Below are 22873 nucleotides of genomic sequence, written 5' to 3' on the forward strand. Positions count from 1 at the left end.
TGTAATGGAGTCTTGTCAGGAAGTGTGTGTGAGGATGTATTCTCTAGGTAACTGTGGGAGTCGGTGGGTTTGGAGTGCATTGACTACTTGTGCTATTGGGAGAGAGCAGGGAGTAGGTTGCCTATGTGCATTGTATTGAAAAGAAATAGAGCGAAAACAATACACCACAAATGTGTACTAGGATTCCGAGGGCCAGACTACTGAGACCCCTCGGAATCCTAGTAGCACACAAGCTCACCAGCAGTTTCAAACAAAAACTAACAAACTTAAAAGACCCAGTACAACCCATGGACAAAACCAATGTCATCTATAAAATTCCATGCAAGGACTGCCACAAACACTACGTAGGACAAACAGGAAGAAAGTTAGCCACCAGAACACTAGCTAGCCACAAAAAGACATGACCCCCTCTCCCTCATAGCCCTACACACGGATGAAAAAAAACACTATTTCGACTGGGACAAAACATCTATCCTGGGACAGGCTAAGCAAAGACATGCCAGACAATTCCTAGAGACCTGGCACTCCAACCACAACGCCATAAACAAGCACATTGATCTAGATGCTATCTATCAACCTCTCAGAAAATGAACAGGAAATGACATCACCACAAACCCCAAGAACCCCATCCGGGATAAAGATATAAATAGAAAGCAGGAGACAACAGCTTTGCTTCACTTGGAGGTCGCCACTGATGATGTTACCAAGCCAGGTAATGAAACGTCTGGATATCAAACCTACAGCTCAGTGAGCAAACCTACACCCTAAACTGAATAGTTATCTGTGTACGGTGACCAGCCCACATCTGAAAAAAAAGCACATTCCACTTATTAAATTAAATTTCAGGCCCGGAATACCAAGGCCCTCATGGATACCCCAACAATCTTAGACATGAGAATCATGCCACCAGTTTAGCTCAGTAACTGGCCTCTTGGCACAAATGTAAGAGTTGAGTTAATACTTCAGGGACACGGTTTGATTCTTACCACAGTAGATGGTGAAATGTGAATTCAGCTCATGAAATTTGGAAATAAAAACTCATCTGGTGTTGAGCATGAAATACTTGGTTGTTGTTGTAAAAACAAAACAATATAATTCTAATATCCTTTATGGAACGGAGATCTGCTATTTTTACCTCGCCTGGCCTACATTTGACTCCAGATACACATCAATATGATTCTTAAATGTTTACTGAATTGCACTAGCAAGTCTCTCAGTTCCGTCTTGCCACTAGAAAGTCTCTAATAAAAGGAATGAAGCTGGATGGACCACTTGATGTTGATCCATGCACCAGAAACAACAATTCATTGACCCTGTAAAAATCCGCCTTTTAACATCTGGGGTTTTTGCTAAAACTGGGTGAGCCATTCTGCAGATTAGTCAAAACTGGGCAACCATTAGATATTGTGGCCATTTAGCAGGTGCAGTGTTGGATTCAACCTCTGTTTGTAACCTCATGGGTCAACATATTCGCCTACTCAACCACGAGTATCAAATCAAGGAATCAGTCCTGGTTCAGTGGAGAGTATGGGAAGCATGCCAGGACCAGCATCAGGTAAAGTGTTAACTTGGTAAAGCCATACAAATATACTCATTATTAAAGATTGCCAGGCAGATCTGTGCAAAAGATCAGGTGCTGAGGAATGATAGTGTTGAATGCAGGACTAAAGGCTATGAACAGTAATCTGATGTCGGTGTCCTTCTTCTCCAGGTGGGTGAGGGCCAGGTGGAGGGTGGTGGAAATGGCATCATCTGTTGAGTGGTTTGGATGGTATGTGAACTTCAAGGTGTCCTGTGAGGGAGGGGCAGCCGGGTGCTTCATATACCTCATCATGAGCCTCTTGAAGCACTTCATGATGATGGGTCTTAGCCCAATGGGGCGGTAGTCCTTGAGACAGGACGCTTCTTCAGCATGGGAATAATGGTAGCGCTTTGGATCTATGGCACAGCTCAGGGAGATGTTAAAGATACCCGTGAGAACATCCACCAGAACGCCAGAGCATCCTCTGAGCATACTGCCAGGGATGTTATCTGGTCCTGCAGCCTTATGTGGCTTGACTCTGCATAGGGTTTCCTTCACATCAGCTATGGTAAGACACAGCACATGGTCCTTGGGAGGTGAAGCCAAACTAAAGTCAATGGGAACAAGGAAATTTTCCTCTGTTAAGAGTCATGCTCAGCACAATGGAAGATGGCTTTGGTTCTTTGAGATCAGTTGTTTTGTATGTAGGACATCTGTGCATGGTTTTTCGGGTAGTGCCCTAGGCCCAACCATGTTCCATTTCTTCATCAATGACCTTCCTGCCATCATAAGATCAGTATCATTTGCAACTTCTCAGACACTGAAGTAGTCTGTCCAAATGTGGCAACATTTAAGTTTGATGAGTAACATTTGTGCCACATAAGTGCCGGGCAATGACCAGTCTCCAAGAACAGAAAATCTAACAATCTCCCCAAGATGTTCAGTGGTATTACCATTGCTTAATCTCCTGTTATCAAAATCTTGAGGTTGAGCTTGACCAGAAACTGAACTCGCCTAGTTTTATAAATGCTGTAGCGACAAGAGCAGGTCTTGGGCTGGGAATTCTGCAGTGAGTAACTCGTTCCCTGTCGCCTCAATGCCGGTCTAAGATTTACAAAGGAGCAATCAGGCATGTGATGGAATACTGTCCATTGAGGTCCTCAATGAATATTTCTCCTCTGTGTTTACCGTGAAGAAAGACATGAAGACTTGGGGAAGTAAGTGATGATATCGTGGGAAAGTCCATATCATAGTAGAGAAGTTGTTGGATGTATTACAATGTGTGAAGGTCCTGACCAGATATATCCAAGAGACTCGAGAAGAAATTGCAGGAACCCTGGCTGATATTTTTGTATCATCATTAGCCATGGGTGAGGTCCCAGAAAACTGGAGGGTAGCGAATGTTGTGCCCTTATTCAAGAAGGTCTGCAAAGAAAAGCATGGGAGCTATAGAGCAGTAAGTCTAACATATGTGGCAGATAAGTCACTTGAGAAGATTCTGAGAGATAAACTCAGAATGTATGCATTTGAAAAGACAGGGTTTGCTTAGGAATGGTCAGTATGGCTGCATGTTTGGGAGATCATGCCTCACAAGTTGTTGGTTATTTGATGTAGTGCTGAAAATGTGTTGCTGGAAAAGCGCAGCAGGTCAGGCAGCATCCAAGGAACAGGAAATTCAACGTTTCGGGCATAAGCCCTTCATCAGCCCTTCATCCTATTTGATGTAGTGACCAAGAAGGTTGATGAGGGCAGGAGGGGAGATGTAATCTATTTGGATTTTAGTAAGGCCTTTGTTTTAGTTCCATATGGTAAGCTGTTCTGGAAGGTTATATTGCATGGAATCCAAAGGAAGCTGGTAAATTGGATGAACAATTGATTTGATACTGGGAACAGAGGGTAATAGTGGAAGGATGCTTGTCGGACTGGAGACCTGTCCCTATTGAAGTGCCTCAAGGGTTGGTGCTGGGCCCTATTGTTTGTTATCTGTATCAATGACTTAGATGAGATGTGCAAGGCATGATTAGTAAATTTGCAGATGACATTAAAGTAGGTGGTATCATTGACAATGAGGAAGGTTATCAGAAATTGCAGCAGGACCTTGATCAACTGGGAAAGTGTGTGAAGAAATGGCAAATGCAGTTTAATATAGATAAGTGTTGCCTTTTGGAAAGTCAAATCAAGACAGGAGTTTCATGATGAATGGTTGGGCCTTAAGGAGTGTAGTGGATCAGAGGGATCTTGGAGTTCAGGTGCACGGTTCTCTGAAAGTGGTGTCACAGGTGGACAGGGTAGTGAAGAAGGTTTTTGGCCCACTGGCCTTCATCAGTCAGGACATCAGTCAGGGCATTGGGTATAGAAGTTGGGAAATTATGTTGCAGTTGTACAGGATGTTGGTGAGGCCATACTTGCAGTCTTGTGTTCTATTTTAGTCACCTTGCTATCGGAAATGGAAAACGTGAAGAAGAAATGTACAAGGATGTTGCCAGGACTCAAAAGACTGAGTTATAGAGAGACATTGGACAAACTAGGACTTTTTCTCTTTAGAGCATTGGAGGCTGAGAGGTGGATCTTATAGAAGTGTATAAGATCATGAGAGGCATGGATAGGGTGAATGCACTCAGTCGTTTTCCCAGGTTGGGGATTCGAGGACTAGAGGGCATCAATTTAAGGTTAGAGGGGAAAGAATAAATTCCCAAAAATCACTAGAATAAATGGGAGCCATTTATTACACAAAAGGTGGTACACATATAGAATGAACTGCCAGCGGAAGTTGTTGAGGCAGTTACATTAACAGCATTTAAAAGGCATTTGGACAAATACAGAGGAACCTCAACTATTTGGCATTTGATTAACCGAATTTCGGATTGTCCAAAGATTGCAAGGTTAAACAGTGTTATCCAGCATTTAATTAGCCAAGTGCAGGGAAATGGGGTTAGCGCTGCTCACCAAAATGTCAGTCATGGACCAGTTTGGGCCAAAGGGCCTGTTTCTGTGCTGTAGGACTCCATGACTGTGAGTGCAGCATAATCAGTCCTCAAGGTATGTTCTTTTAACTCCCCAAAGAAAACGAAACCTCCTTATCATGGCAAATTTACCCCACCTAATTCTTCTTTGTTTCTTATTTGCACAAGTTGTATTTTTAAAGTTCTTTGATTTTTCTGTCCCAAAGAGAATTTGGGGAGTATTAAGTTTGGTTGCAGTTTTGTCTTTAGAAGTTCATTTGCCATTCCATTGCTGCTGTTTGCATGCCATACATGAGGCCATTTGATTTCTTTTTAGTGAACAATCCACACTGGAAAAGAAAACTGCATAGTATTAATATGATTTCTAAAATTCCATTACTAAATAGGAAATTTAACTTTCATCAGTGGCCTTGGTATTATGCTTTTATTCATTGTTGATTTTCAGCCATATTTTATTTGTTTCAGATTGTTGACAATCTTGGTGTGTGCCAGTCTTTTTGGAGACTCCATTTTGTATATTGGTGTGTGTGTGTGATGCATTAAAAAATGTGAATGTTTTGTCATTTTCCAAGAATACTGGACAAGCTGGATCTTTGTAATGATCTGGCTTGATAGACTATAATGTTAAAGAACAGAAACTGCATAGACTTTAACAGAAGAAATCTCTACAGTCATGAGTCAACAGGTATACTGAACAAGCAAGCGAACAATTCTAAACTATATACACAACTGTGACTCTAACATTGAGAATTAAAATGAGGTAAATATGTGTTAACTGGCAAGTTGTAGGTGAACCCCATGCTTTTAGTGGCCAGTGGAATCAAAATAGTTACCAGCGTCAGAGGCATTCTGACCACAGCACTTTATTTGCCCTGTTTATAACGGATTCTGATTTTTCATTTGTCAAGATGTAGCCTTCATGACTCAGTCTGCCTCAATAACTGCTTATTTTTTGGTAGTCTAATCTCTTCTCTTAAGACCGGTTTTGTGTCTAATTACCAGCAGAATTTTGGGTGCTATCATCCAGCTTGACCTGAGCTGCTGCTGAATTTTACTAGCTTCAGTCTCTTTTAGCTGTGCTAAGGAAATCCTGCTTATGGGCTTTCTTCAACTAACTATTCGCTGCTCTGAACTACCAGGGTCTCCCAATGCTTCTATTTTGCCCTAGTATTTTCCATGGGTCTTCTTCTGAGCCATATCTGCCTGATAGGTGGTTCTTGTGCCATCTAGCGCTGCTTCATCTACTCAAATACTCTGGATCAGTGGTGCTGGAAGAGCACAGCAGTTCAGGCAGCATCCAACGAGCAGCGAAATCGACGTTTCAGGCAAAAGCCCTGTTCCTGATGAAGGGCTTTTGCCCGAAACGTCGATTTCGCTGCTCTTTGGATGCTGCCTGAACTGCTGTGCTCTTCCAGCACCACTGATCCAGAATCTGGTTTCCAGCATCTGCAGTCATTGTTTTTACCTACTCAAATACTCTCCCAGCTTCAAATTGTATATCTTGTCCAACTAACAGATTCCCAGATAGGTTGAAACCAGAGAGCTGCCTTAAGCTCCACAATTTCCATAATAACGTGGTCTGCTCCAGGCTATATTTAATTATTGTGTTTATCCATTTGTTGCAATTTCTTCTTTGTTCTGATGATGCAAATTGGTCTCTTAAGCTTTCAGAGTTCACTGAATAAGATTATAAAACACAAATAATCCATTCAGCCCATTGTGTCTGCTCTGCCATTCAATTCGATTAGAGTCACTGAGATGCGTAGCATGGAAGTAGACCCTCTGGGACAACTCGTCCACGTGAACCAAATATTCTAATTTAATCTAGTCCCATTTGCCAGCATTTGGCCCATATTATCCCTGGCGTTTCTGTTAAATCTTTCTCCTCTCACCTTAAACTATGCCCTCAAAAGAGAACCTTCTTCAGGACTCTCCTAACCTGGGGAAAAAGACCTTGGCTAGTAATTCATCCATGTGCCTCATGATTTTATGAACCTCTATAAGGTCAACTCTCGACCTCCGAACCTCCAGGGGAAAAAAGCTCCAACCTATTCACTGTATAGCTCAAACCCTCTCAATCTAGGCAACATCCTTGTAAATGTTTTCTGCACAATTTCAAGGTTAACATGATCTTTCATTTGGAAAGGGAGAACAGAATGAACAAAGTATTCTAAAAGGGGCTCACCACTATCCTCCACAGCTGCAATTTTATGCGTGGGAAATCATGTGTCTCAAACTTGATTGAGTTTTTTGAAGAAATAACAAAGAGTATTAATAAGGGCAGAGCGGTAGATGTGATCTACATGGACTTCAGTGTTCGACAAGGTTCCCCATGGGAGACTGGTTAGCAAGGTTAGATCTCATGGAATACAGGGAGAACTCGCCATTTGAGTACAGAACTGGCTCAAAGGTAGAAGACAGAGGGTGGTGATGGAGGGTTGTTTTTCAGACTGGAGACCTGTGACCAGTGGAGTGCCACCAGGATTGGTGCTGGATCCTCTACTTTTTGTCATTTACATAAATGATTTGGATATGAGCATAAGATGTATAGTTAGTAAGTTTGCTGATGACACCAAAATTAGAGGTGTAGTGGACAACGAAGAAGGTTACCTCCGGTTACAACAGGATCTTGATCAGATGGGCCATTGGGCTGAGAAGTGGCAGATGGAGTTTAATTTTAGATAAATGTGAAGTGCTGCATTTTGGGAAAGCAAATCTTAGCAGGACCTATACTGTTAATGGTAAGGTCCAAGGGAGTGTTGCTGAAGAAAGAGACCTTGGAGTGCAGGTTCATAACTCCTTGAAAGTGGAGTCGGAGGTAGGTAGGGTAGTGAAGGTGGTGTTTGGTATGCTTTCCTTTATTGGTCAGAGTGTTGAATACAGGAGTTGGGAGGTCATGTTGTGGCTGTACAGGAGATTGGTTAGGCCACTGTTGGAATATTGTGTGCAATTCTGGTCTCCTTTCTAGCGGAAAGATGTTGTGAAACTTGAAAGGGTTTAGAAAAGATTCAGAAGGATGTTGCCAGGCTTTGAGCTATCGGGAGAGGCTGAACAGGCTGTGGCTGTTTTCCCTGGATCGTCGGAGGCTGAGGGGTGACCTTATAGAGGTTTATAAAATTATGAGGGGCATGGAACGGATAAATAGACAAAGTCTTTTTCCTGGGGTTGGGGGAGTCCAGAACTAGGGCATAGGTTTAGGGTGAGAGGGGAAAGACATAAAAGAGACCTAAGGGGCAACTTTTTCATGCAGAGGGTGGTACGTGTATGGAATGAGCTGCCAGCGGATGTGGTGGAGGCTGGTACAATTGCAACATTTAAAAGGCCTCTGAATGAGTGTATGAATAAAAAGGATTTGGAGGGATATGGGCCAGGTGCTGGCAGGTGGGATTACATTGGGTTGGGATATCTAGTTGGCGTGGATGAGTTGGACCGAAGGGTCTGTTTCCGTGCTGTACATCTCTATGGCTCCATAACTCTATGATATGATGTCCTAACTTCCATGGTCAGTGCACTGACCAATGAAGACAGGCATGCCAAGCACCACCTTCACCATCCTGTCCACCTGCGACTCCACAGACTTTCAAGTTACTATGCATTTCACCCCACTGTCTCTTTATTCAGCAAAACTTCCTAGGTTCCTACCATTAACTGTATAAGTCTTGCCTTTGTTGCCTTACTAAAATGCAACAACTCACATTTATCTAAATTAAATTCCATCTGCCACTCCTTGGCCCATTGGCGAATCTGATTATGGTCCCATTGTACATTGGGGAAACCATCTTCACTGTCCTATTACACCACCTATTTTGGTGTCATCTGCAAGCTTACTATCCATACCTCCTATATTCTCATTTAAATCATTTAATATAAGTGATGAAAAACCGTGCACCCAGCACCAATCCTTGTGACACACCTCTAGTCATAGGCTTCCTGTCTGAAAAACAATCCTCTACTACTGACCTTTGTCTCCTGTCTTCAAGTCAATTTTGTGTACCTTTGGATTCCATGTGACCTAACCTGGCAAACCAGTGTACCATGCAGAACTTTTGACAAATGCCTTACAGAAGTCCTTATAGATAACATCTACTGTCTGCCTTCTTCAATTGTCTTTGCAACATCCTCAAAAAACTCAATCAAATTAGTGAGGCACAATTTTCCATGCACAAAGCCATATTGACTGTCCCTAATCAGTCCTTGCCTTTCCAAATGCAAATAAATTCTGTACTTCAGAATCTCCTCCAACAATTTACCCACCACCGACATTAGGCTCACCGGTCTCTAGTTCCCTGGCTTTTCCTTAACACGTTTCTTAAATAATGGCACCAGATTAGCCAATCTCCAGCTTTCGGGCAACTCACCCATGGCTTTCGATACATCTGTCAGCAAGGGGCCCAGCAATGTCTTCCTTAAAGTTCCATAAAGCTTTGGGGTACACATGACGATACCTGGGTAAGGGCTTCCAAATCCCTTTTCTGTAGCTTTCTGCAGTCTTTGTAGATTTAGGTAATATTTAGCTCCTCTGTCCAAAATGTATAACCTCCCGTTTCTCCATAATATATTCCACCTGCCAAGTTTTTTCTTACTCACATAACCTGTCCGTATTCCTCACCACTTGCCTTGCAACCTGTTTTTGTGTCATCCACAAACTTAGCTATCGAAGATACGCTTTCCCATTCGGGTCATTTATATATATTGAGAGTAATTGTGGCCCGAGCACTGATCCCTGTGGCACACCACTAGTTGCAGCTTGCTTTCCTAAACATGTCCCCCTAATTCTAACTGTCCTTATTATTTAGCCAATCCCTTATCCATGCTAATATCCTACCTCCAACACCATGGGCTCTTGAGAAGCCTAATGTGTGATGCCTTATCAAACACCTTCTGAAAATCTCGATGTATACATACACTGCTTCTTGTTTATTTATTTTGCCTGTTAACACCTCAAAGAATTGTAGTAAATTGGTCAGGCATGATTTTCTCCTTCATGAAACAATGCTGATTCTGCTTGATCGTGTTGTACATATTATATGTTTTTGTGCTGTGTGATTGCATCCTTTTATAATAGATTCCAACATTTTCCCAATAAGACATTAAGATAACTGGCCTTTACCTGCACTATTTTTTGTTCTCTTGTTGTATTGGCTGTTTACATCTTTTCCAGGATCTAAGGATTCCTGCAAGATTAATACCAGTGCATCCACTATCTCTATAGCTACTTCCTTTAATATCTCCAAATGTACCACATTATATCAGGGGACTTATTGGTTTTTAGTCTCCAAAGTTAGTATTTTTTCTTAATTTTAGTAATTGTATTTATTTCTTGTCCTTTTACCCCTTGAATATTTAGTAATTTTAGAATACCATTTAATGTCATCTACTATGAAGACTGAAGACGATTGAAGAAAGTATTTATTCAACTCCACTGCCATTTCCTGATTCCCCACTATTCTTTCCATGGTGACATTTTGTGAAGACCCTATATTTACTTTGGCTTCTCGCTTCCTTTTTTGTATATTTAGAGAAGCTCTTGCTGTCTGTTCTGATATAATGTACAAGTTTACCCCCTAAGTTTGTTTTCTCTCTTTTATTGGATGTTCAAACTTTCCAATTCTCTGGCTTACCACTAATCTTTGCACACTGCATGTTATGTTTGTTTCAATCTGATTCTATTCTTAACTTCTCTGGTTAACCATAGTTGGCTAATTCCCTCCTAAGAATCTTTTTCCTCACTGGAATTTGTCTTTGTTGTGACCCATAGACTATCTTCTTAAGCATCTGTCATTGTTTTTGCTGCTGAACTACTTTCCCAGTCTGCTCCTGCCAGCTCTTACCCTCATTCCTTTGTAATTACCCTTACTTAACCTTAGCACAGTTGTCTCTCACCCAAGTTCTTCCCCCTGAGACTGAACACTAAATCATATCACGTGATGGCCACAGTTTCCGTGGGGATCTTTTACTCTGAAACCTGCCTCGTTACACATTACCACATCTAAAAGAGCCTGATCCTTGGTTGGATCCACCACGTATTGTTCTAGGAAACTGTCCCAAATTCTTCTTCTTGACTTTGTCTGACAATCTGACTATCTCAATTGACATGAATATTAAAGTCACCTATGACTTTGTTTTGCCTTTGTTCCATGTTCTTCTTATCTCCTGATTTATTCTGTGTCCCACTATATAACTCCTGTTAGGAGACCTTTCGCCTGTTGTCAGTGTTGTCTTGTCATTTTTATTTCTTACCTCCATCCCTGTGGATTCTGTTTTTCCACTCAAGATCTCACTATCCAATCCATACCAACTTATTCCAATCCATACCAACATGTTACCTCACCATCCTTTCCTCTGTTGATGTTTCAAAAATATTCAGTTTCTTTTAGCAGCATAGATACTATATCTGCAAGCCCACCTGCTGTTTCTTACTTTACTAGCTATTGACTTCCTAAAGCCATGTTAGCCCATGTTTTTAGGTGTACTAGACTTCCACGCTCTTGAATTGCACTATCCCATTTTAATTCCCAAACTACAAATGATATTCCCAGTAACACACAGATCCGATGTTTGCAATATTCCACAACTCAGTTTTATTGTGTACATTTCATAAAAATGTATAGTACATTTCATGTTTGCAAAAGTATAATGTCTCATTGAACATGTAATGTCCTATCCACTGAAAGCTCTGTAAATATTGATTACCTGATGCGGAGCTGTGCAGATGGATCAGTTCCTGAAATTGTTTATTTTGTTCAGTTAATTAATGTGAGGCTTGGATGTGTTCTTGTCAAGCTAAAACAGTGAATAAATCGCTTTATCATGCATTACTTTGCTTGTAAGAACATAAGGAAAGTATTTGTGAGATCTCGACGTTTTGTTTCTGCCAAAGGGAAATGGGCAATTCCAGAAAGGTAGATCAGTATCTTTACTTATTTGTGAAATGTTTTATACTGTACTGTTAACATTTTGTTCATTATGTATAGAGTGCAAATTGTTGTCAAACTGATGAGGGGTGACAGAATTCATATTTCAAGGGATCAGTGGAGTAGTGTTTTTCCTTTGTTTTCCCATGACTGTAGCAGGATGATGTGGAGGTGCCGATGTTGGACTGGGGTGCACAAAGTTAAAAATCACACAACACCAGTTTATAGTCCAACAGGTTTATTTGGAAGCACTAGCTTTCAGAGCACTGCTCCTTTGTTATGTGATTTTTAACTTTGTAGCAGGACGGTTGGGACACCTATTAATGCGTTCTGAAATACAGCAAGTTACTTGGTTACTCTTTTATTAAAAAATACCTAATTACATGTTAATTCGACAACATAGCATTTTTTATAGGAAACAGAAGTTCTATTGATCAAGGAAAACTTTAACCGGTGTTGGAGAACATAAAATGTGACTGTTAAATGATGTTAATTGGGTGTGATAAAGTGCCATGTATAATAAATAGTAGCAAAATTGGAATCCCTGGGATTAACTGGGTAGAAGTAGCAAGGATAAGAAATTTGGCTATGATACAGAAGACAGTAGTGAGTGTCATATTTGGATAAATGACTTTTTAATAACAATATGCAATGTGGATGTTGTTGGCAAAGCCACCATTTAATTGCCCAAGTATATATTTTGATATGGTGAGCTGGTCTTTGGCATGGTGGCATAATTTCAAAGTTTGCCAATGATACATAGTTTAAGTACAACAAAAAGTGAAGAGGACTGTAGCTGACTATAGCGGGCAAAGGCAGACTGTTGACTTGAATATACTTATGGCAGATCAAGTTCAATGCAGAGAATGGAGGTTTTGGAAGAGAAAAGGGAAAGAGACATCATAAAGGTCCCATTTCAACTTGCGCCATTTAATTTATCAGGGAGAGTTGGTCCGAGTAAAAATGAAGGAGTTTTGTGTCTGTGTGTCTCTGTGTCTCTGTGTGTCTGTGTGTGTGTGTGTGTGTGTGTGTGTGTGTGTGTGTGTAATAACTAAGAGACCCCTTAATAAAATTTGACAGGTCAAGGGAGACACTTGGTAAAGTTATGCCATTAAAGGTGTTTTGTTTTGCTTGTCAGTTAGGATGTGTGCGGAAACAATACAATCTGATCTGGTGTACCAGAAAATATGAAGGTTTCAAGACAAGTTGATTTTCTTGAAAGCATACTTGCACAGGGTCCTGCACTTTGTAAATAAATGCATAGGAATTTATAGTAAATCTTAAACTTTGCTAAAATATCGTATCCAATTCTGATCACCAAGCCTTAGCTACGATACCGGAAATTCTTGCAGTCTGACAGAAGTTGGTGCTTGTGACTGTTGGTTTGTGGAGTGGTGATGTAGTATTTCTCAGGGAGGGAACAGAAAAGTCAGCAGACTGTGAGCCAACTCTGTGGTAATGACAGGTGTCTTTGAGTCGACCATCATCAGAACTGGAGAATTTCTTTTTAAGCGTCATAGAGATATACAGCATGGAAATAGATTAGATTAGATTAGATTAGATTACTTACAGTGTGGAAACAGGCCCTTCGGCCCAACAAGTCCACACCGACCCGCCGAAGCGCAACCCACCCATACCCCTACATTTACCCCGTCTCTAACACTATGGGCAATTTAGCTTGGCCAATTCACCTGACCCGCACATCTTTGTGACTGTGGGAGGAAACCGGAGCACCCGGAGGAAACCCACGCTGACACGGGGAGAACGTGCAAACTCCACACAGTCAGTCGCCTGAGTCGGGAATTGAACCCCGGTCTACAGGCGCTGTGAGGCAGCAGTGCTAACCACTGTGCCACCGTGCCGCCCACAGGCTTTCAGTCCAACTTGTTCGTGCCAACTAGATAACCTAAATTAATCTAGTCCCATTTGCCAGCATTTGTCCCATTTTCGTCTAAACCCTTCCTATTCATAGATCCATCCAGATGCCTTTTAAGTATTATAATTGTACAACCTCCATCTCTGGTAGCTCATTTCCATACATGCACCACCCTCCGTGTGAAAACGTTGTCCCTTAGGTCCCTCTGAAATCTTCCCCCTTTCACCCTTAAACCTGTGCCCTCTAGTTTTGAATCACCCAGCCTGGGAAGAAACCTTAGCTATTCACCTATCCCTGTAGCTCAAACCTTCCAACCCTGGCAACATCCTTGTAAATCTTTTCTGAACCCTTTCAAATTTCACAACATCTTTCCTTTAGCAGGGAGATTAGAATTGAAGGCAGTGTTTCATCAGTGACTTAACCAATGTGCTATACCGCTGGAACATGACTTCCCAACTCCTCTACTACTATTACTTCCGAGCAATAGTACGTGTTGTCTTCCTTTCACTTGTTAACATCTACCTGTTTGCTGAATATTTGAAGATCACATAGTCTACTACCCTGCGTCTGTGTCAATTTATTTCGATAATGCTTTCTGGGATGTTTTTTACTTTTAAATATATATAAAACAAACTGTCGCTGAACAGTTATTTGCGTTAACAATCTCAGTACATTTGGACATGTGTTCATGTATTAATATTTATCACACAATGGACTTCAATTTTAAAGTATCATAATTTCTCTTTTTCGTATTTAGCAAATTAACTTGTATTCACTCTGGATGCTTTTACCTGGTACCGATCTTAGGGGATTTTCTATTTAACTGCAATGATGTGAAATGTTCCATGCCTAAAGCTAGATCATTAACTGAATGTAGAGATGATGTGAACAGTGGAAATTTGCAGCAACACATTAAGCAGTGATGCCAAGGGCTTTAACTTTACAGTTGTTGAGATGGTGCATTTTGAGGTTGGCACGTTTTTTCAGATTTTGGAAAAATAGTTGTCAGTTTCAAGCTAATACCATATTAAAAGTCCGAATAAAGTAAAAAGAAATGTTATATTCTACATGCAAGTGGGTTGAAACTGTAAATAAAGCTTGATAATTAACTGGAACAGTATTTATAGGATTTGATTCAGCTTAGTTGATGGCGATCTGTTTAAAAGGCAGTAAAGAGTGACCTTTTGCTGTGTGTAACTGACCACTATACAATCAAACCACTCTTAAAAATGCATTTGTTACAGAATTCATTGGCAAACAACACCTGGTTGGAATCAAACATTCGTTGGATCAAAATTCATCTTTCAAGTTTAAATGTTGTGCAGGATGTGTCTTTCCATGTGAGACATCTAAGGAAATAAGTCACAGAGTTATAAAGCACGGAAGCAGACCGTTCCAACTCACCTGCATCAACCAGTCATCCCAATCTGATCTCGTCCCTTTTCACCAGAATTTGGCCCATATTTCTCTCATCCCTTCCTATTCATACACCCATCCAAATGCCTTCTCAATGTTATAATTGTACCAGCTTTGTGAGATAAAGTTACCCCATAGCTCCCTCTTAAATCTTTCCCCCCTCTCCTTTAATCTTTTACCCTCTAGTTTAGACCTGGGCACCTTCGCTACCTGTTCCCTTTGCTCTCGCTCCCTCTCTATCTATAAAATAAAAGCAAGTGTTTTCCAGCTCCTTTCAGTTCTGAACAAGAGTGAGATCACACTCTAGAAATTAACTGTTTCCCTCTCCACCAACTTTTCTGATCTGCTCAGTTCCTCCAGCATACACTTGATGAACTATATTATCAACACTGCAGTTAGAGTCCCGCATGTGTGCAATGAGGCTGGCAGCTCTCTGAATATTATCCTGATGCCTGCAAATACTTATTTGAAATTGTTGTACCTAATAAACTATACATTTTAAAACTCTTCATCGATAGCATTTTATTAAACCCATAAGGAATTTTTCAGTTCTGCAGCAGATGTAACCAATTATGATTGTTCTTTATCCATTCTGTTTATCCATTCTTAGAAAAATTAATATGTTTTTAAAAAGTTAAGTTCTGCACAAAAGGACTTGCTTTTGAAAAGCAAATTGGGTGTTTCAAAGCACTTGACTGCTAATATCCTACCTTGTGGAGTGTATTTGCTGTTGTAATGTGGTAATATAGGTGCTATGTGCTCAACATGTTTGAGAAACTGGAATGTGATAATGAGATTTCCTTTTGCGATGTTTGCTGAGGAGTTGCTTGGCCAATAATTTTGATCTGAAAAAGCATGATTATTGAACTTGATTTGCATTCACAAAATAAAGGTTCTTGAAACCAAATGATGGCCTCCTCATTTGCTGAAATTAAGATGGTTAGTCTGACATTTGTTATGCAGAGGGTATGCTATTGAGTAATTTAGTGCATTGTGTCAGTCTGCACTTCCATAGGGGTTTTTAACTTAGCGCCTGACAGTGGGGGGTTGGCTGTACAGAATCTTGACTTGTCCTGAAATTGTTTCTCATGGATCACTCTCACCATTGTAGTTCACAGCTTGCCATACGATAAATGGACTTTATCACAAAAAGTCTGTTTGTGACTTCCTGTGTTTCCTATTCCTTGATTGAGTGCTGGTAGCTGGTATTGAACATGAGTCTAGAAGGCTGAAAAATACCTTCTGTTCATTGGAATTGTGTGGAGAATGCCAAAATCAGAAAACAGCTCAAGTTCAGATCTGCTGTATGAATGGACGTATTCAGCAAAGCGATTGACCAACAGTATCTGTTCCTGATACAGATGGGACCTTAAAGGTCAGGCAAGGATGTCAGGGCAGGTGCGACAGGAGAGCATGTGTAGGCAAGGGTGTGAGGCACAGACATATACACACCCTTCTCCTCTGCCTCATGCATAACATGTAATTGCATTGAAAGCATACTGGGTTACGTTAAAACTTTAAAAGTAATAGATCATTGGAGATTAAAAACCACCAGTTGCAAAATTAAGAAGTGCTGATGTAAGGACATTTGGGCAAGAGAAATCACTTAATTTAAGGATTGGACACATGGGAGAAAATTTCAAGAAAAGGATATGTGTACTGCAAGACAATAGACAAGAGTAGGTTTGGAGTCATACATTTTATTTTTGGCAGGTGAACCACAGACACTAGTGAACAGCAAAAAAAAAGTGGGTAGTGAAATTGACACCATTCTTATTTGTGGTTACTCTGTTACTAGTTGTAACTAGAAAGGAACTGGGAGAAACTGAACATCTTTAAGTGGTGTCCACACAGAACAATACATTTCTTTTTCGTGTTCATGTAATGTTTGGAATAAGTTTATATTTTCTATTGATTTAAAATAGAAGTACTTGTTTCTTGCAAAGTAAGTAGCAACAAGGCACCTTCCAAACATATGGTCACTACCATCTAGAAGTACAAAAGCAGTAGATACATAAGGGGGAGAAAAAGCCACCACCTGCAAGTTCTCCTCCAAGCCATTCACCATCCCTGACTTCGAAATATATTTCTTATTCATTCATTGTTTCTGGGTCAAAGTCCTTAAGGTCCCTTCCTAACAGCATATTGATCTACAGCAAATGTACTGCAGCTGTTTAAAAAGGCAGGTCACTACCACTTCTCAGGGGCAACTAGGGATAGCCAACTAATGCTGGCCTAGCCAGTGACAGCCATATCCTGTGAATGAATTTTGAAACAACATACCATATGTCTGCATTTGCCAAATGCTCTCATCTTCTAATAAATGGGGAGTAGACAAGCAGGAGTCTGGAAGAACACAGCAAGCCAGGCAGCATCAGAAGGTGATGTAGTCAGCATTTCAAGTAAAGTCCTGAAGAAGGGTTATACCTGAAACGTTGACTGCTCCACCTCCTGATGCTGCCTAGCTTGCTGTGTTCTTCCAGCCTCCTGCCTGTCTACTTTGGGTTTGAAAATGTGCAGTTTTTTGTCTCTAGTAAGTAATGAAGCAATTGCAGGAGGTTGTGATTGTGTGCAATTATTGTGCTGTTGCATTTTGATCTAACTATTACCCACCTCTTAAATTTTGTTTTTAAAACAGGCCGAAACCAAAAATGGCTGCAAATAGCCTTGTGTTGCCTATAGTACTGTGGGGCCCCAAAGCTCCTACACATTGTATTTCAACATTACTGGTTATGGATGATTTGGCAACCATTGTTACAGGATGTCATGATGGACAGATTTGTCTTTGGGATCTAACTTCAAAATTGGAGGTCAGTTCTTAATAGTGCAAAGTTTTGTTTTTTGTTAAGAATGTTATATTACAAGGATGATGTCTTTGGATCCCAAGCCGATACAAGAATTTATCTTTATGTTTAGCAGTTAATTTAAGCCCTCCAACGCATCTTGTCCACATCCCGCACCTCCCCCCTCAGACCCCATCCCTCCAACCGTAACAAGGACAGAACGCCCCTGGTGCTCACCTTCCACCCTACCAACCTTCGCATAAACCAAATCATCCGCCAATATTTCAGCCACCTCCAAAAAGACCCCATCACCAGGGATATATTTCCCTCCCCACCCCTTTCCGCCTTCCACAAAGACCGTTCCCTCTGTGACTACCTGGTCAGGTCCACGCCCCCCTTCAACCCACCCTCCCATCCTGGCACCTTCCCCTGCCAACACAGGAATTGCAAAACCTGCGCCCACACCTCCTCCCTCACCTCCATCCGAGGCCCTAAAGGAGCCTTCCACATCCATCAAAGTTTTACCTGCACATCCACCAATATCATTTATTATATCCGTTGCTCCCGATGTGGTCTCCTCTACACTGGGGAAACGGGGTGCCTCCTAGCAGAACGCTTTAGGGAACATCTCCGGGACACCTGCACCAATGAACCACATCGCCCTGTGGCCCAACATTTCAACGTCCCCTCCCACTCTGCCGAGGACATGGAGGTCCTGGGCCTCCTCCACCGCCGCTCCCTCACCATCAGACGCCTGGAGGAAGAAGGCCTCATCTTCTGCCTCGGAACACTTCAAACCCAGGGCATCAGTGTGGACTTCAACAGTTTCCTCATTCCCCCTTCCCCCACCTCACCCTAGTTCCAAACTTCCAGCTCAGCACTGTCCCCATGACTTGTCCTACCTGCCTATCTTCTTTTCCACCTATCCACTCCACCCTTCTCCCTGATCTATCACCTTCATCCCCTCCCCATTCACCTATTGTACTCTATGCTACTTTCTCCCCACCCCACCCTCCTCTAGCTTATCTCTCCACCCTTCAGGCTCTCTGCCTTTATTCCTAACGAAGGGCTTTTGCCCAAAACGTCGATTTTACCGCTCCTCGGATGCTGTCTGAACTGCCGCGCTCTTTCAGCACCACTAATCCAGAAAGTTAATTCAAATCAACCTAATTTAAGCATTCGGGATTTTCTGTGACAATCCTACAAATAGCATTCAGTGACTTTAACTTACTGTTGTGATGCCTTCATGCTGATATTTCCATCTGATAGCCTGTTGTTTCTGTCTTTTTTTTGGTCTTCCCTTACGACCTTGTCTACATGTAGCCCATGTTACTTTTCTACCTACTTTTCTCTGTATTGTCTTTGTTTTTCTTTTTCTGTGATGGCTTACTAATGGATTTTTTTTTAAAAAAAGTACCATTCTTGTGTTTGAAGTGCTGATGGTCAGCTAAAATATGGTCCTTTTTAAATGCTCAGTATTGTACCTTTGTTGTTTTGCTGCCAATCACTTAATTTTTAAGCGTGTTTCTATGATTCTGCCTTTCTACCCAGTGATGACATCAGCAATTCCACCTCCACAACACAATTCTTTTTAATTCTGTCCTAAAATTAAACTATTAATTCAAAACGTCACGGCTAAGAAATAAACTAGCTTTCTGCCTTTCAGTTTCTTTTTGACAGTTGGTCCTCCTTTTATTGTCTTGGTATTAAACATTATAGAGTCATAGAGATGTACAGCACAGAACTAGACTCTTCGTTTCAACTCCTCCAACCTGACCAGATCCCAACCCAATCTAGCCCCACCTGCCAGCACCTGGCCCATATCCCTCCAAACCCTTCCTATTCATATACCCATCCAAATACCTTTTAAATGTTACAATTGTACCAGCCTCCACCACTTCTTCTGGCAGCTCATTCCATACACATACCACCTTCTGCGTGAAAAAGTTGCCCCTTAGATCTCTTTATTATCTTTCCCTTCTCATCCTAAACATATGCCCCCTAGTTCTGGACTCCTCCACCCCAGGGAAAAGACTTTGTCTATTTATCCTATCCATACTCCTCATGATTTTATAAACCTCTATAAGGTCACCCCTCAGTCTCCAACGCTCCAGGGAAAACAGCCACAGCCTATTCAACCTCTCTCGAGACCTCAAATCCTCCAACCCTGGCAACATCCTTGTAAATCTTTTCTGAATCCTTGCAAGTTTTACAACATCCTTCCGATAGGAAGGAGATCAGAATTGCATTCAATATTCCAACAGTGGGCTTACCAATGTCTTGTACAGCCACAACATGACCTCCCAACTCCTGTACTCAATATTCTGACCAATAAGGGAAAGCATACCAAAAGCCACCCTCACTATCCTATCTACCTGCGACTCCAATTTCAAGGAGCTATGAACCTGCACTCCAAGGTCTCTTTGTTCAGCAACACTCCCTAGGACCTTACCATTAAGTGTATAAGTCCTGCTAAGATTTGCTTTCCCAAAATGCAGCACCCTGCATTTAGCTGAATTAAACTCCATCTGCCACTTCTCAGCCCATTGTCCCATCTGGTCAAGATCCCATTATAATCTGAGGTAAACTTCTTCGCTGTCCACTACACCTCTAATTCGAGTGTCATCTGCAAACTTACTAACTATACTTCTTACGCTCACATCTAAATCATTTATATAAATGATGAAGAGTAGTGGACCCAGCACAAATCCTTGTGGCACTCCACAGGTCACAGGCCTCCAGTCTGAAAGACAACTCTCCACCACCATCCTGTCTTCTAACTTTGAGCCAGTTCTGTATCCAAATGGCTAGTTCTCCCTGTATTCCATGCAATCTAATCTTGCTCATGAATCTCCCATTGGAACCTAGTCAAATGCCCTACTGAAGTCCATATAGATAATGTCAACTGCTTTGCCCTCATCAATTCTCTTTGTTACTTCTTCAAAAAACTCAATCAAGTTTGTGAGACATGATTTCCCACACACAAAGCCATGTTGACTATCCTTATTCAGTCCTTTCCTTTCCAAATACATGTACATCCTGTCCCTCCGGATTCCCTCCAACAACTTGCCCACCATCGATGTCAAGCTCACTGGTCTGTAGTTCCCTGGCTTGTCCATACCACTTTCCTTAAACAGTGGCACCATGTTAGCAAACCTCCAGTCTTCCGGCACCTCACCAGTGACTATTGATGTATAACTATCTCAGCAAGCGGCCCAGCAATCAACTTCTCTGGCTTCCCACAGAGTTCTATGGTACACTTTATCAGGTCCTGAGGATTTATCTACTTTTATGGCGTTTCAAGACATCCAGCACTTCCTCCTCCTGTAATGTGGATATTTTTCAAAATGTCACCATCTATTTCCCTACATTCTATATCTTCCATGTTCTTTTCCACAGTAAATACTGATGCAAAATAAAAGAATAGCGATCTTGAGTTAAATTATTAGCATTTTCCTTTCCCAGTTAGCAAATGACGGATGAAATAATTAAATGGTATTGAAAGTCTATTTTTTAAATTGATGCAGTATGAAGTTGGAAAAGACAATTTCCCTCATCATCTCGCCATTGTTAGCACTGTCTACTTTAAATGAGAGGTTAATAGCAGGAGGTAGGAATGTTGTGTAATCAGATCAGGCATGATTTTACTGAATGATGGAGCAGGCTGGAGGACCTATGTGGCCTTACTCTTACTCCTAATCCATCTGTTTGCCCGAATGTTCTTTTCCCTCCCCAATAAACTTAATATGGTTTACAAAGTAAAGGGAGTAATGACATGTCATGACTTGGACTGCACAGCTAACTCATTTTTACCTATGGATGATCCCTATTAGCTTTTCCTTCTCCCTTTATCCCTAGCTGACTTTCTTTCCCTCAAACCCAGATCCACTATTGTGTACTTCTCACCTCCATGATGCACAACCACATGTACATACATTCACTGCTCATCAGCATGTCTCCCACCCTTTCCTAACAATTAAGGAGTTCTGAGAAAGTGTCACTGGACTTGAAATGCTTGTTCTGCTTTCAGACCGCATGTGCTATCAGACCTACTGAATTTCTCTAGCTATGTCTATTTTTGTTTCAAATTTCCAGCATCCATCGATCTTTGTTTTATTTTATTGTAATAATGAGTATAGTATATTGTGTAATCAGTGGGCAATCCCAACACATTCTTCTTTCGAACATGCCTACAGACCTTTTGAAGAAAATAATCAAAATAAATATTGGTCAAGTTAATTTGGCCAAGGCTTTTTGAAATTTGTTTGTGCCTTTTCAATTGTTTAAAGTTAGTATTATGCAAGAAAGACAATGGTGTAAATCACCTTATCCAATTCGTACAGCTGCCTTGTTGTTTTGTGACTTACAAAGAGATGATGCCTGGGCCTGTTAGAATTTTATCAGCTATTGTATGTTAAATTGGAGATTGGAAAAGAATGGCACAATATATTTGAGACCCAGGAGAACATTAAAAGTAAGCAGTAAATTCAAATGCAGTTACTCAGTCCAACACTCAGATGCAGAATATTCAGAGATGTGGCACCCCTTTGTAAGCAAGTCAAAAGTAGTATTGCGCTGGATTGGTCTCACTTAGCCTTAAAAGTATTGTGTGCACTTCTGCTTTGTATTATAGATTGAAACTGAACTTGCCACAGAAAATTAGTGCTTGACCATTTCAGTCTGAGTACTGTCCCACGCATCTTCCTCTTACCCAATCTGCCTTCTCCCCTGCCTCACACATCTCCTTTGAACTTGCCCCCTCTCAGCTTAAACCTATGCCCTCTAATATTTGATATTTCTACCTTGGGAAAAAGACTGTGGCTATTAACCCTGTCCATGTCTCTCAAATCTTATATTTTTCTTTCAGGTCACCTCTCAGCTTTGATGCTGCAGCAAAAAAAAATCCAAGTTTGTCCAACCTCTCCTTTTAACTAATACACTCCTATCCAGGCAACATCCTGGTAAACCTCACTTTCAACCCTCTCCAAGGTCTCCATGTTCTTTCTAGAACAAAAAAGACAGTCTCAGAATAAGAACAGGCCATTTAGTACTGTGAAGAGAAGGAATTTCTTCACTTGGAGGGTAGTCAATCTTTGGAATTTTCTTCTTCTTGGGAGGGAGTGCTGCAAAGTCTTAGTTATTAAGAATGTATAAGATGGAGATTATTGGGTATCTAAATATTGAAAACATCCAAGTATTGATTGTGCAGAAAAATGTTTTTCCAGTAGCTACTCACTCTCTATCGTAATATTTCCTTATGCCAAACTGATTTAAACCAACAGGTATAAATTTGACATTTTGCTTTCTATTTATGCCCGATATAATTGACCTACTTTGTTTGGCTCATTGCTGTACTTGTTCTCCTGACTCCTGTTTGAATTATAAGGAGAGACTGGATA

The 22873-nt window shown here is 41.1% G+C and overlaps 1 protein-coding gene across 3 annotated transcripts in view; it reads left to right on the forward strand.

Annotated features, from left to right (window-relative positions):
• The window catches only part of LOC132833420 (WD repeat-containing protein 7), a 673682-nt gene that overhangs the window by 18242 nt on the left and 632567 nt on the right, over positions 1-22873 (forward strand). For all 3 annotated transcript variants that reach the window (XM_060851797.1, XM_060851713.1, XM_060851878.1), the window contains one exon: positions 17330-17501. In XM_060851797.1, the coding sequence (XP_060707780.1) occupies positions 17343-17501 (159 nt within the window). In that variant the 5' untranslated portion in view covers positions 17330-17342. The remainder of the gene's footprint in view (positions 1-17329; positions 17502-22873) is intronic.

This window comes from Hemiscyllium ocellatum, chromosome 1 (assembly GCF_020745735.1).
Source record: "Hemiscyllium ocellatum isolate sHemOce1 chromosome 1, sHemOce1.pat.X.cur, whole genome shotgun sequence".
Taxonomy (NCBI): Eukaryota; Metazoa; Chordata; class Chondrichthyes; order Orectolobiformes; family Hemiscylliidae; genus Hemiscyllium; species Hemiscyllium ocellatum.